At 32.2% G+C, this 15,861-nt stretch overlaps 1 protein-coding gene across 1 annotated transcript; it reads right to left on the bottom strand.

Annotated features, from left to right (window-relative positions):
• Position 1: 1 nt before the first annotated feature.
• Positions 2-7,494, bottom strand: LOC139502583 (ankycorbin-like). Its single transcript, XM_071292087.1, has 3 exons — positions 7,008-7,494; positions 4,889-4,987; positions 2-1,839 (listed from the first exon to the last, which is right to left on the bottom strand). The coding sequence occupies exons 1-3, from the start codon at positions 7,297-7,299 to the stop codon at positions 1,358-1,360; spliced, it is 873 nt and encodes a 290-aa protein (XP_071148188.1). The 5' UTR covers positions 7,300-7,494; the 3' UTR covers positions 2-1,357.
• Positions 7,495-15,861: the final 8,367 nt, after the last annotated feature.

The following is a 15,861-nucleotide window of genomic DNA, read 5'->3' as shown; positions in this document are numbered from 1 at the left end:
AAAAAAACCCAAAATACTTTAAATAAATTTCAATTTAAAAAAACTTTACTTTTTTTTAATTCAGATTTATATGATATACTAGTAATCAATTCCGTGAGGATGGTAATTCATCTTAAATATTGTATTGTGACAAAACGTTATGATTGAATAATAAATAAATAAATAATAACACAAATAGCAAAAACAAAAAAACAAAAAAACAAAAAACAAACAATGAAAAATAGCATGTTCAATTCAACAAAAAAGAAAATTATCAAACATACAAGATAAAGAAAACCATGTCAGTCTGAAATAATACGAGTATCTTATAAGATCAAAACGAATTACTGCGACCTATATCTCTACTGACTATTACCTTATAAGCATATGATTGTACCTGGTTTGCTCTAAACAAACCGGAGACACCAGAAGTTGTAACTAATCAGAATAAAACACTTATATACAATTATGGCCCGCTGAGGAGGTGAATATCCAAAATGGTCAACCCGAGTAAAGGTTATTCCATGAGGGCTTCAGCATAGAAATTCAACTATGACACGTGATTCAGTATTAGCCAGTCAATTAATTACTATGTAATGCAAGGTTAACAATAAATTACGGTGCATATTGCTACCATTCATAAACAATGAACTGAACAAGACTAGGTCATCTGAATAAAGATCTGAACCGATGTCAAAGCAACAGGTGACAAACGAAACTTCCCTGCAATCTACAGAACATGGATAAAGAAGAGGAGGCAGCATTCATAATTATAAATAATTCTTATATGATTTGCATATTAGGGAATACGTTGATATGATTGGTGGAGAGGACTTCTGGAAGATGTTTCGGACTTTTATTTGTTTGTTAGGGAATTGGTTGAATTTATACACCAACAAATTCATTTAAAAGGCGTTTAATCATAAAATATCAAATTTTCATAATAAAGGGTGTTATAAGTTCAAAAGCGTTTAACTATTTTTACTTTTAAAATTTCCTCATTACGTTTTGCTTTGCGAAATGTATTATCTGTATTTGATCGAGTGTTGACAGATTAAAAAGAAATGATAGTTTTCTTTTCTTATTTGTTCTTTTTGAAGATATGCAAACTTCGTCAATTAACAATAATATAAAATAAGATTGAAAAAATACCAAAGAAAAATCAAAAAGACACCTTGACGGATTGAAAGACAAAATACATTAAACACGGATTTAAAAGTTATGATAGTAATGCAAATTTCATCAGTTAAGAGTAATTTGAAAAATAAGATTAAAAACATACCAAAGATTAAAGAAAAGAAAACACACTGACGGAAAGAAAGAAAATAAAACCTAAACAACAAAGGTTGTTTAAACTAATATCAAATGCCATGCAGTTTTACAATGATGTTGCTTTTACTCCCTTTTTATCATTCAATACTTCCTGAACATCATTAGATACTTCCTCAATATCATTCGATACTTCCCTTTTATCATTCAATAATTCCCTTTTTTCATTCGATACAGTTGTACTACTGTCCTCGACTTGCCTTTCGGGGTTCCTCTTTAAACTTAACCTTCTTTTGATTCTTGTTACTATTCCAACTTGTGGCTGTGTTAATTGTCGGTGAAGGTCTTTAGTAATCCATTCCTTGTCATGTTCAAAATTATATCCAGCATCAACTACCTTTCTACATAGGCTTAATGGCAGTTTTTCATTTGAATTTACAACAGTATAAAGTGCACTTTGACCGATATAATCAACAACATTTACGTCAGTTCCGTTCCGTAAAAGGAACGAGCTTATTTCCTCGTTTCCGTCTTGTAGAGCAAGAAGAAGTGCAGTTTTCCCCGTGCAATCAGTGAGGTCTAAGTACGCACCTATGTAAAAGAAAATTTTACAATTAGCGTTCAGGTATTTCACATCCAATCTTTAATGATAATATTCTTTACAAAGCACAAAAATGTCGGCATTCATCTCAAAAGTTAACAAAATTTTTAAACAGACTTATTAAGATGGGATACATTTACGATAATGTTGTCAGGTCATTAAAATGGCATATTTTGGCTTTAATATTCCCTTATAGGGTCTTTATTTCGGAAAAAAAAAACATTTATTCTAAAACCAGTTGTTGGTATGATACGGGTTATGTTCTTCTCATATATATTATGATGATACGATACTAAACACCTAACTGGAGGGTTTGTGTTTGATATTCATATGATGAAGACATGTTAATCTTTCAATCATTTTAGTTGAGGTCTAGATCTGGAGCTGGCATGTCAGTAACAGCTAGTAGTCCGTTTTTAATGCATGTATCATTGTTATTTTGTTCAGTTTCTTGTGTTATCTATAGTGACATCGGACTCGGACTTCTTTTAAACTGAGTGTTACTATGCGTGTTGCTGTGTGTTTGTTTTTTCTGCATTGACTAGAGGTATAGGTGTAGGGTTGAGAATTCAAAAACATGTTGAAACCCGACGAATTTATGCGAATGTCTCATGTCAGGGGCCGCTGGCCTTTGTTAGTCTGGTATGATTTTTAATTTGAGTCTATTTATATATTTCGGAGTTAAGTATGACGTCCATTAACACTGAACTAGTACAAATTTTTGTTGAGGGGTCAGCTGAGGCCCAACTCCGTTGCGATATTGTCTCGCTGTATTGGAGACCAATTGGCGGCCTTCGGCTATTGTTTGTTCTTTTGTTAAGTTGTTGCCCCCTTTGACACATTCCCTATTTCTATTCACATTTTTATACACTATTGACATTGACAATTTTCACGCGAAAAAAATCATCGCATATAGCAAATACGTACATTTTAACCGGCGTTTAACTTTTGTGTTAATCAGCATTTTATTTGCGCCAAAATATTATTTTCTTTCAAATACGCCCCTCTTAAAAAGTCTTTCCGGTGATAAAAAAAATAGCAAGTGTCTATTGCATAAAATTGACGTACACATATATAATTTATCAAATGTCGATGAAAATTTAACAAAAAAAAAAAAAAAAAAAAAAAGAAAACAAAAAGAAAGAAAACAAACAAACAAACGAATTAATAAAGCAAAATCCAGACAAAACAGAAACAAAACCATTGACAAACAAGCTCCAAAAAATAACAAAAATTTAAAACCTCAAGGCCACAAAACCAAGATACTTAATAAAAAAACCCAACAACACAGCAAAGAAATAGAAACCCAATACAATAAATCAAAATTAAAAACATAATTCTTTTGATTTGAATGAAAATGTTTCTTAAACATTTGCGGACATCACATGGTTTGAAAAAAATTGTTTCTCAAACATATGACGACATCTACTAATCAATTAATACATGTTTCATGTATGGCAACTTTTCAAATAAAGTTAAACAATGAACTTGTGTTTTTAAGGGTGGTTGGAAATGCGGTGTAATTTTTGTACATGAATTAAAAAGGGCGGAGGACTAAAAAGAACATAAATCAAATGATGTCAATCATATTCAGATATGTATTTATTATCAATTAACTTTTAACTTAGAAGCATGTCAATTTAAAGTTTATTGCACATGAACTTCTCTTTATTTCCTCGCCCTGCCATTCTTTTCCCTGCGAGTAATGTTCCCCTTACTTTAAAATCAATTTCGTCATGTTTAATGTGTATAATTTGAAAGATTTAATTAAATCTGTATTTCCCAGGAGGTTTTTTTGGGATAGTTTTCTAATAGTGCTGACTGTAGAATCTAAATAATCAAAACGGCTTGCATGGGCGGATCCAGCCATTTTTAAAATTGGGTATCAACCCAACATCAAAGGGCAGGGATCCAACTATACGTCCCCATACAAATGCATTGATCGTACAAATAATGGGGTTTCCAACTCCCGTCCACCCCCCCCCCCCCCCCCCCCGAGACGATCTGCCCTGTTAATATAAATCTTGTCAATGAATCGTTTGGATACCTTAACGTCAGTAATATTTTACCCAGTTGACATTAAACATACAATATTGAGTTTATTACAGAAATTTAATCGTTTTCTATGTTGTATCATTTTAATTATTGAATGGTATACACATGCATTATATTCTAATGAACTCTTGGAAACTGTACTTGAAAATTGTCAGGTTTGCTTGTAAAGTATCGATAATTTAAAAGCTTTTTTCTGTTGAGAAAAATGAGACATTCAAGCCATGCGCACATAAACAAGGCATTTAATAAAAACTTTAAAGAAATGCTACCATGCAAGTAGACTTGACTATAGTCTAGAAAATAATAGGATAAAAACAACTTTACGGGTGCCAGAAAAAAAAAAAAAAAAAAAAAAGGTATATACGCTTTCACTGTTCAACGCACAGCAACGTTAAGTTAATTAAAAAAAAATACAAAAAAGTGAAACATATTTACATCAAAATAAAATTATATTGTAACCGGAGAGCATGATTCTTGTGAGAAAATCACATTGTCTCCATCGGGACTCGAACCTGGGACCTCTGTGTTACAAGGTAGCTCTCTAACAGACTTATCTTAATAAGAACTTTCTTAGCTCTATCTCTTACGAGTGGTTAAGTTAGTATCTACTACATGCATACTAATGGACACAATCACAGTGGAGGATACAGGGGTGGAGGATCAATGCATTTGAATGGGGACAGGTGGATGGAACCCCTCCCTCTTTTGTCAATGGCTAGATCCGCCCCTGCAATCCGTCACAATATTATATTTACCAGCATCATAAAGCACCGACACTGTTTCTAGATCATCGTACTTTGTTAGCTCAATCACTTACGAGTGGCTAAGTTAATATCTACTACATGTACTAATGGAAACGATCCCGTCACAATATTATATTTACCAGCATTATAAAGCACCGACACTGTTTCTAGATTATCGTGCTAAGTTAGTATCTACTACATGTAGTCAGAAGAAACAACCCCGTCACAATATTATATTTACCAGCATTATAAAGCACCGCCACTGTTTCTAGGTCGTCATACTGTACAGCTTTCATTAGTGCTGTCTGTCCTAAAATATTTCTGGCGTTTAGCTTGCATCCTGAAATAAACCGTAAAAGTGTTTGTAGACATAAAATTTAGAATGGAAATGAGAAATGTGTCAAAGAGACAACAATCCGACCAAAGAGCAGAGACAACAACCAAAAGCCACCAATGGGTCTTCAATGCAGCGAGAAACTTCCTCACCCGGAGGCATTCGTACTATTATTGATATGATTGGTTAAAAATAGTAAAAGCATCAAGATAATTTGAAACGAAGAGGATATTAACTGTACTATAAATAGTTAATCGATTGATTTGTTGGTTTTAACGCCACTATCAGCACTATTGTGTCTGTAAGTTATTGATATGAGTGTATTGTCTCCAGTGTTTTGTACGTTTGTCAAAAATAGGACAAAACACAGCAACATAAGCAATAAAAAAAGCAAAGATTTAATAAAGAGAATGAATTAAATTGAATAAAACAAAAAGATTAGATCGAGAAAAGGCATAACAAAATCGTATTTTCAGAGAAACATGCCTTGTTTATCTAAGATTGCTAATCAACGTGAAAAATACATTATACAAAAAGAAGTTAAGGATGTTTGCTCCTCTACTTTTTGAATTTTTGCCAGATTTTCGGAATCCTCAGGATTTTAGTTACCGCATATATCATGGTCAATTAGAAAACTCACCACCAGAGTCCAAATGACATATAAGTTAAGAACTGTTGGTCAAAGTAAAGGCCCTCAACAATGAGCAAAACCCATACCGCATAATGAGCTATAAAAGACATCCAAAAGACAAATGTAAAATAATTCAAACGAGAAAACTAAAGCCTGATTTCTGTACCAATCAATAAACCAAAAAACAAGTTTATAATTTACAGCTACAAACAATAACCGCTGAATTACATGATTCTGACTTGGGACAGGCACAAACAGAATGTGGAAGTGTTTTCTGACACCAAGTCCTTCCACTAAGCTGGGACAATGGTGCAACAGGACAACATCAGAGCCCATTACAAAAAAATAAAAAAATTAAAAGGAATTTTTTCATCAGACCACAACAAAGCAAAGATTTTTTTTTTGTTTTTCTTTTTACAGAAATATGAAATATAAGAAAAAGAAGATGTTGTATAATTGCAAATGAAACACCTCCCTTCCAAAGACCAAATGAGACAGTAGTTAACTATTGGTCACCGTATTGCCTACAAATATGATCAAAACCAATACCGCATGGTCCGATATAAAAGGCTAAATGGTAAATGTAAAACAAATCAAAGGAGAAAAACAAACGGCCTAATTCATTTAAATGCAGGCTTCTGGTTTTGGGAGGACACACATAGAATGTGCATGGCAGGGTTAAACATGTTAGCGGGCACTAAAACATCCGTTTAACCTGGGATAGTTTTGTAACAGTATAAAATATGAATAAACAAGACAATAATTTGAAAATGCTTCACTCATCATAGCAATACAAAGCACATACAAAAATTACACGAAAAACATAAAAACGAAGTAGATTTGATTTACCTTGAAATCTATATGATATACGCTTAAAAAACTAATTGAATGCTTTGTCTTAAAGAGCCATATAATATTTGTAATAGTTTGTGAACAAATTAAAACGTGTAGGTGTTTCTTCAATTTTAGTAATTAATTAATGCAGACAATTAATATCCATTAATTCAAAAGCAAACTAAATGTCAGTTATTATGTAACAAATACATGCATTTCAAGAGCTGAACTTCCGTGTGTTCTGTGACGTTATTTAATTTATCATTATTCAGAAGATTAAATAGTCCTCTTATATATATTTCTTAAATTTGTTGACTGTTATTTACAAGAATTCATTAAGACAATGTTAAAATTAGAGTAATTTTAAACAATTAAAACTTATTCAAATTTCAATTTATTTTAAATACTTGAAATGATCAAATTCAATTAATTTGAAACAATAACCAATATTTAAATTTCAATTTATTTTAAAATGATTGAAACGATCAAATTCAATTAAATTGAAACAATAACCAATATTCCAATTATATTGATTTAAGTTAACAATTCAAATGTATTTACCGTATTCTACCAGCATATGAATTATTTCAATATATCCTCCATCAGCAGCCATGTGTAGAGCCGTGTTCCGATTAATATCGGACAACCTCGGGTTACATCCAGCTTTCAGCAATTGCTTCACTCTCTCTGTCTCACCATTTTTGGCGGCAAAATAAAGAAGGGTTCTTCCTGTGCTATCTCGATATGTAACATCAGATTCGGTAACTGTCGTTCTCTGCTGTCTGGGCATAGATTTCCATCGTCTGATGAGTTTTCGCGGATCAATGTCCGTTTTCAAAGATCTGAAGCTCATTTCGGTGGGTTACGAACAACTTGTCTATAATACATTAGATGTGTATACTTGTATGTGTGTGGTGAAACTATAATAAACTATTGAATCTACAATGAAATGACTCAATTTTTAAAATGTTACATAACACTGGTCAAACTTTTAACCGATTGAATCATTTTCAGTCGACACACATTATGAGACACACTCCTAAAATAGGAACACTTAATTATATATCTAGTCAATCAAGCATAGCAATATACAAATTATCTGTCATTTGTCTTAATCATTCAAAAATAAAAAATGGTGGAATACACTAAGGCCAAACTTTCATCATAAAGGTATTTTTTACTTTATGTACATGCCGAAATAACTATTTTGTTTAGCACATTTGTTCATTATTAAATCACTCTTTATATTATCATTAATTCGTGGTCTTTTTATTAGAATTATTAGTATTGTTATTAATATTATTAGAAATTATTTTTACCGAAACAGCCATTCACCAGAGAAAAATATTATTTTTTGCTATGATAATTATTTTTCTTAATTTTTTCATTTCTTTTAAATACATGTTTGTTTAAACAGTTATATTCTGAAAAAGAGTTCTCGAATGATGTTCATAGATCAGTGTTATAGAAAACATTGTGAATTATAAACGTTTTATATTATTTTAAATATTTTAATATACTTAGTATGTCATATTCCTCAACAGACAATATCCAAGAAATCAAGGTGCAAACAACAAAAAATACATTATTGTGGCCTAATAATATGCAAATGAGATCTTGTAATTTGAACGTCACCATTGTCAAATCAGGACGACTTTGACATATTTAATTGCTATACCATTTAGAGGAAACCATCTATCATTACCTAAGTGTTATTATAAACAATAAAATACATTCAAAGGAGATCTATATGATTGTCCCAAAAACAAACGGGAAATCATATAAATGACTTTGTGGTTGGGAAGGGTCAAGATATTAGTCTAGCAAAAATTTATCATCTGTTCTGCGAGATTGAAAGGTAGAACAAGTGTTTCCTTCATCGATATGACTAACATATTATATCAAATGGTTGTATTTTTTAATCCCAGTGAAACTTTTTTTATGAATTGAAAGAGCCATATCAGCATACATATTGACCATGTATGTTTGCAAGATTGGGATTTTCCTTTATAACTATAACTAAAAGATTATACCAACTGGTGTTTTTCGTTCTTGATTTCCAGTGACAAATATTTTATCAGTTCGTTGAAAGAACACATTTAAAAAAAAAGGTGACCAACTGCATGATTCTGCAAAATTCAACTAGATATAACAAAAAGACTATATCAACCGGTTAAAATTCTGATTTATTTCGTATTTCTAGTGACTAATGATGTAAGCATTTAACGAAACACATTTGCAAAAGATTATCTCATGTTTCTAAGAGATTGAACGCAAATGAGAGATTTTCCTTTATCGATATAGTTCAAAAAAAATTATATCAACTAGTCTTTTTTTTCGTAATGTCCAGTGACAATTATTTCATGCCCTTCAAAAAGAGAATAATTTTAATTACAAAACCAATCAAGTACTAGTATATGTTTCTTCAAATCACATCGATCAGAGAGGTAGCCAAAACACTTGAACTGACCCTTAAAAGGACAGATACAACGTATGCTTAGCGACAGATGAAGCAAGGGTCCCATTAAAAGAAACCTAAATTGAACATTCATATTTTGTTTAACTTAAGTTTTGATCCATCTTATCATATTTTGTTTTATTCTATTACAAGAAGCTCATCCCCCTTTCCTCTCTCTCTCTTTCTCTATCACCCAAACGAAAACACAAATCGATGTTCATAAATGACATATATGTTTTACTGAATTTACACGTTCATAGATAGTCAGAGTTCTTTTCGTATCCGAAATAATTCATGTTTCACAAATAAGTCTTGTAATTCGAACATAAAGTTATCAAAACATTTTGTCGGCATTATATATCAACAGATGAGTATTGACACGCAGTCCTCTAAGCATATCTAGTTTTTGATCTGTAGGTGTATGATTAACGTTCAGTGACAAACAGTTCGTGTATGTTGAGGATTGATTGATTGTTGGTTTCTTAACTTCCAGCAGCAAATATTTCATGCATGTTCAAGATGAGAACATGTTAACAATAAGTACAATAGGTAGGTCTTGAAAAAGAGGCCATTCGGGATAATGGTCGGAGAATTTTGGACTGCCACTGGAAAATAAATGTATGTTAGATAAGGAACAGATATTTTGCCTTGCAACAGGCTACCTTTGGACCCCTCAAAGAGTTTTTGCAAGGGTTCTTAACGTGCAAAGTGCGTGGTATTTTCTTTACACGAGGCATCAGATTCAAAGATCCCATTCTGACAGGACTTGGCTGCAACTTTTACCTCCTGCACAACCAAATGGACTCCCCACTTTGGCAAGCGTTTTACTGCCGGTCGGAAGAAGACCAAGTGACCACATTTCTATTCCCTAATCGCCCTTGGGGCTGCATTTTGATGAAGAGAATAAATAATTACTAATTAATACAATAAGTAGATTTTGCAAAGTCGATAGATTGAGACTAAAGATAATAATATCGACTGCCAATGGAAAATCATGTTTTGTTCTATGGTTTTGTTTTCTTTTTATCACACAAAATTGGGGTTTTCATGCATAATCATCCGAAATCTGACAATTTTGCACACCCCGTAGCATAAATAAATCCTATATCTTTTTATTATTTTTTGAAAGGAAAAAAATTAAGATATAAACAACATTTTGACTCCCCACTCCCCAATCACTTGAACGTTCACACTACTTTGTGTCAGCATTATTCGCAGTGTTTTCCAAGCGAGATAAGGAGAAGCAGTCACTAAAACCAAACCCTAATACTAAGGATTTTCTTATCCCAGACATAGATAACCTTAGCCGTATTTGGCACACCTTTTTGAAATTTAGTGTCATCAATGCTCTTTGACTTTATACTTGTTTGGCTTTCTAACTATTTTGATCTGATCGTCACTGATGTGTCTTATGTAGATGAAACGCGCGTCTGGCGTATTTAATTATAAGCCTTTGATAACTATTAGCATGTCGAAATGTTTTATTGTGTTGTTTATTTGTGTGTTTCTCTGTCCTGAATGTTCTTGCATTTATTTGTACTGTAGTCCTATCATGTAATGTAGTCCTTTTAATGTTATATTTAACACTGAGACAAAAACACGAGGTTTGGCTAGCCACAAAACCAGGTTCAACCCACTATTGTATTCTTAAAATGTCCTGTACCAAGTCAGGCAAAATGGCCGTTTTTATCTTATAGTTCCTTTCTGTGTGTGTTGCATTGTCGTTTGTTTATTTGTTGCACTTAAACGTTTCTGTTATTTCGTTGTTTCTCTTATAGTTAATGTGTTTCCCTCGGTTTTAGTTTGTAACCCGGATTTGTCTTCTTTCAATCTATCATTTATGCCTTTCGATACTACTGTTGACTCTATTTATAGCGAGTTCAACCTCCCACTTACAAACATGTTAAGCCACACTTTTTATAATGTGCAGAAGTACAAATAAGCGGTGTTACTTGACGGAAAGCATTTCCTAACCCGTATGACAACAATAAGGTAGCAATAAACAGTTAGGAAAAAATATTAAAATTTGCCTTTATAAATTTTACCATCCCCTTTTCATTGCTTTCTTGCAATATCAAGCTTACTGTTTGTGTCATATATGGGCATATGTATGTAATCAGAATCTTCCATAGATTTTATATCCAGTATATAAAATGGTAAAATATAATTTCTTTTGGGTGTATCCATGGCAACAATCTGCATTTATTTCTTATAAAATATTGCAAAAAGGGGGGGGGGGGGGGGAAATGTCACATATTTCCCCAAAATTTGGCTAAAAGTAGAATTTCAATCCCCTGAAATAATTCCTTTTCTGAAACTGTGTACATATATCATTCAGCAAATCCAATGAAAATCATATGTCTTTCATCTCATTTTTTTGTAAAATTGCGTCAAAAACTTCGTGTAGAAAAAAAGTATTTCTGGACCGATGGCCGGTCTAGCTATGAAAATACGGATTGTCAAACAGAAAACAGCCCATAAAACATGTAAAAAATAATCTTGATGCTCTTATAAACCATCTTTGAAGGCTAAATTAGCACTCAGCTGTCTAAAAATGAATTTTATTACACAATAACTTTCCTATTTGAAAAATCCACAGGGGCCAAAATGCGAAACTAAACTAACTGTGTATTGCTACCTAAAGCAGTTTAAACTAGGAGTCATACCAGATAAATCTGAGAGTATACAAAAAAAAAACCCGTGATATACTCATTTGTGACCTATATGTGTTAATTTCTGTGTCATATGGTCTCTTGCGATAAGTTGTCTTATTGGTAATCACACCACATCTTTTTATTTTAGTCTATGAAAAGGAGGCCATAATAAACATGGGCGGATCATTTTAAAACAGGTGGGTTTCAAACCCAGGATAAAGGATGGAGGGTTCTAACCATATTTCCCCATTCAAATACATTTATCGTTCAAAGAGGAGGGTTTCCAACCCCGGAACCTTTCGCCCCCTTGCCCCGGGGAGGGGGACCAGCCACTTCTCTCACTCATTACATCAAAGTTGTTGTATTAAATAACGGTATTACATTGTTGTATCTTTCTAGACAATTAGAATTAATGTAAGGTAACGTACAAGTGTTTACCTCCAAAGTTTACTCCCCGTCGTATGAAGGTTATACATGTAGGTACAGTATCATAAAACGAGGCGAAAGAGAGGGAAATACTCGCACATGACCTTATGTTTTTCCTTAAACGATAAGAGGTGACACTTATATAAGGATTTGTTTTTTTAACCTTATACCAATCCACCTTGACTTGATTAAAGTAAATGACAAGTGCGACATACAGAGCACGAAATTAAATTAGAAATAAGCAAGTTTAACCTTTTCAAAAAAGTATCACGTGTGTTCGCAGTTTTAGAAATTTAAGTAAGTTTTATATTTGCGATTCTTGATTTAAAAAAAGACGATTGTTCATTTTTTTAGAGGATCTTTTATGTTTTATTTCTTATTTCATTTCATATACTTTTATTTCGGATTAAAAAGAAGGAAAGGACAATAAAAAATAAGATAGATTTTAACTAAAGAATTTCTTAGACCAAGGACATTATATTTGGACCTCTTTGATAAGATTGACACGCGTCATCGTCAATTCTTACTCTCATTAGTGAATGAAATAATTTCTGAATAAGTCAAATGACTATCGCTATCTTAAATACTCATTAATAATACAAACTTTATGTTTGAAACATACCACAATATAATAGGGTTTAGTAAACTACAAATGACTAAGACTGCCACTGATAAATATGAAAACACTCGATACATTCCCTGGTTATTCAGTGATTAATTCACAAGTCAGAAATATGACAGTTGTTTGATGTGTTTGAGGTTTCGATTTTGCCATTTGATTAAGGGCTATCCTTTATGAATTTTCCTCGGAGTTCAGTATTTTTGTGGTTTTACTTTTCGCAGGGATACTTGGCCAACTGCTGTAGGTCTAGTAATTTGTCATTCCAGCAAAGAAAAGTATGCAATACAAATATTTTTAGAGAAAAAAAAGAATGCCAATGTAAATGAAAGTATATTGGTACGGACACAAATTTTGTAAAGCAACATATCAAGTTATTGACACCTCTAAGAATAAATAGACCATTCAAATTAAACTCTCAATCAATGCCACAATGGTGATTACCAAACGCTTAATAAAATCAATAGTAAAATGCAGACACACACTCCATGAAGGTTTGACAGGTGCTTTTTTTTTTTATGTCTAACAAAATATTTTACCCCAAACTGTATCTAAATGTCTTTTAAAGGATCTCTTAAAAGTCCAGTGTTACACTTCGTCCAAACTGAGCAATACACGAAATAAAACACAAGTGTTGAATCAGTCTTGTCAAACGAATTCAGCAAGGTATCTTTATATAAATAGATATTAATGTCGATTGCATAATAAAAGAAAAACAGTAAACCCCATTATACCGCAACAATAAACGAAAAACAAGTACTGCAGACGGCAATAACGGACAACGTTGGTACACGAACCTACGACCTGTCGATAAATTTTTACCCTTTTCATTACAGAAGGTGTCACACCACCAATTACTCCCTCCAATTTAAAACGTATGTGAAAGTAGGCCTACTCGGACAAAAAATAGTGCATTTGATGTCATTGTTTACTTAAACTAACCAACAAATTGGCAAAAAATGAAACTTCTGGTGAAAGAGAAAATATATTAAGACCATTTTGAGCTAAAATTTACTTGTTTATGAGTTTGCATTGAAAATTGAGGATTAATGCACTCCATAGTATACTAATTTTAAGATTTCCAGAAAACCAGGGGTTATTTTTAGTGGTACCTCTATTCGGAAGACCTCTTCTTTCTTATATGATTTGAAACATCTGTTAAAATTTTGCATGTAGAAAGCTGATAAATGTACGTAACGATTCAGGATATACCTGGTTTCTATGAAGTTAAACTTAAGGTAAAATATTTAGAAAGCTGTGAAAATTGCAAAATTTGGTTGAACAGATAGGTACTTTTAATCGGTGGTCTGATACCAGAAGAGTAGTTATACAGTCCAGGCGATTATTGTTATTCGTAATATTCCTCAAACTTGTAATATTACAACAAATAGTAACATTACAGCATTATGTAATATAAGGCCTATATTACGAATATTTGTAATATACGATTAACCGGCTGTATAGTAAAATTCGACGTGTCTTACCATATCATAAAGTAGTTTTTCTAAAAGAAATACATACGGTTATCATTTTTACACATGCAGAAAATTTAGTTTTAAAGTCGAATTGTGTTTTTTTTTACAAAATTAATGATTTTCCTACGAAATTTCTAACTAACATTTGAAGTTTGGACAAACTGGTCATTCCCACAATCTTAAAACTAATTTCCTATGAAAGAATTACATTTTTCCTTAACAGAAACGTTTTATTTTTTGTGGTTTGAATGCTAGTATCACGTCGAAAAATCTTTAAAATAGTATGTGTATCGATTCCAAACCACATTTCAGTGGAGATAACTCTTGGTCGCTTAGAAGTGGCTGAAAAGTAAAAATCGTTGTCTCCCTTAAAATTGAAATTACAATGTGTGTTAGTAGCTGGTAAAAATTAGGACAAAACTGATGAAACAAATTGAATTCAAGTCTTTTTTGGAATAATTAAAATAATAAAACATATCACAGAAAATGAAATAGAGGTGCATGACATCTTGCACACGAGACGAAGGCAATCATGTCCTATGTAATAATATAAATTTAAATTTTCCGCAATAAATGATAATAGGCATTGACCTTTATTTTTTTTATTGGGGTGGGCTATTTTATTTTTTAAAGAATTGTTAAAATAAAAGTTTCTAAAATATAAAACTTGTTTCAGAACGGAAATAAGAAGGGAAAAAAATGTTTTATATTTAAAAAAAAACTTAGATGAGGGCCTTGATTAGGATCTTCATATCTGTATTCTAGAATTTGTGTCTATTATTCTCGCCCGTTGGTTGCCAGGACGTCTGCTGATGCCTGTATTTTCCCACTGATAGACCGCGACTGAAATTTTATTCTTTTAATTTTAACACTCGATTTTTGAGAAGAAAAAAAAAAGATTTTGTCCTATTAGATTTTCTTTAAATTTGGTCCATTTTCCTCTTTTCGGTAAACCCGTTCTGATCATAATTTATTTAGATAAGTGTTGTTCGTCACACTGAGACCCCATCATAAGAAAAAACAAAACACACAAATAAAATAAAACCACACACACACACACCGAAATGAATGGAAGTTGTCCGAGTCGAACCAAACAAATATTTTAGACACAACCTACAGGCATGCAGGTGTAATAACTGATAATTTTGATAAGAGGTTCTTACTTCCCACAAAGCTACCTATGTCAAACAATATTTATTTCTGATTGCAGTAATATAAACAAGCGTTTTAGTTCAAAATCCCACAAACCGATTGATTCATCGAAGTTTTTACCACTGAGAATTTTGTTCACACATAATTATACACAGTATTTTTTTTTCTCATAAATGTTATATCAAAAGTATAATTTAGATACTTATAACGTCAGTCAATCATGCAATGCTTCCATCAGTCTTTAAAAGGAAATAATGGCAGTATGGAATATAGTGTGTTACACGGTTCAAAGGGTAGAAAACAGGTTGGGGGACTACGTATCATCCACTTTTTGGCAAAAGAAAATTAATGACAAATAAAAAAAAATGGAAATAAAAGAAGACATTGACAAAACAATAGACTATTATACTATAGAATATGTATTTTAGATTATAGAAGACTTTTAAATTTTTTGTTTGCTTTCCAATGACAAAGCCTTGATCTCTCACCTTCATTCTATTCTTACGTATACGCCGCTAATAGTTTCGTAACTTGAATTTGTCCCTTTGTTTATAAGCGGTGCTACCAAAAAGAAAGTTGAAGATGCTGGCTGGTAAATTGTTTTTGAAAAGATTGGAGACGTTGTAAATTT

Source organism: Mytilus edulis, chromosome 14 (genome assembly GCF_963676685.1).
Source record: "Mytilus edulis chromosome 14, xbMytEdul2.2, whole genome shotgun sequence".
Classification (NCBI taxonomy): Eukaryota; Metazoa; Mollusca; class Bivalvia; order Mytilida; family Mytilidae; genus Mytilus; species Mytilus edulis.
Note: the sequence above shows the minus strand (reverse complement) of the source record. Positions and strands in the feature narration are given on the sequence as shown.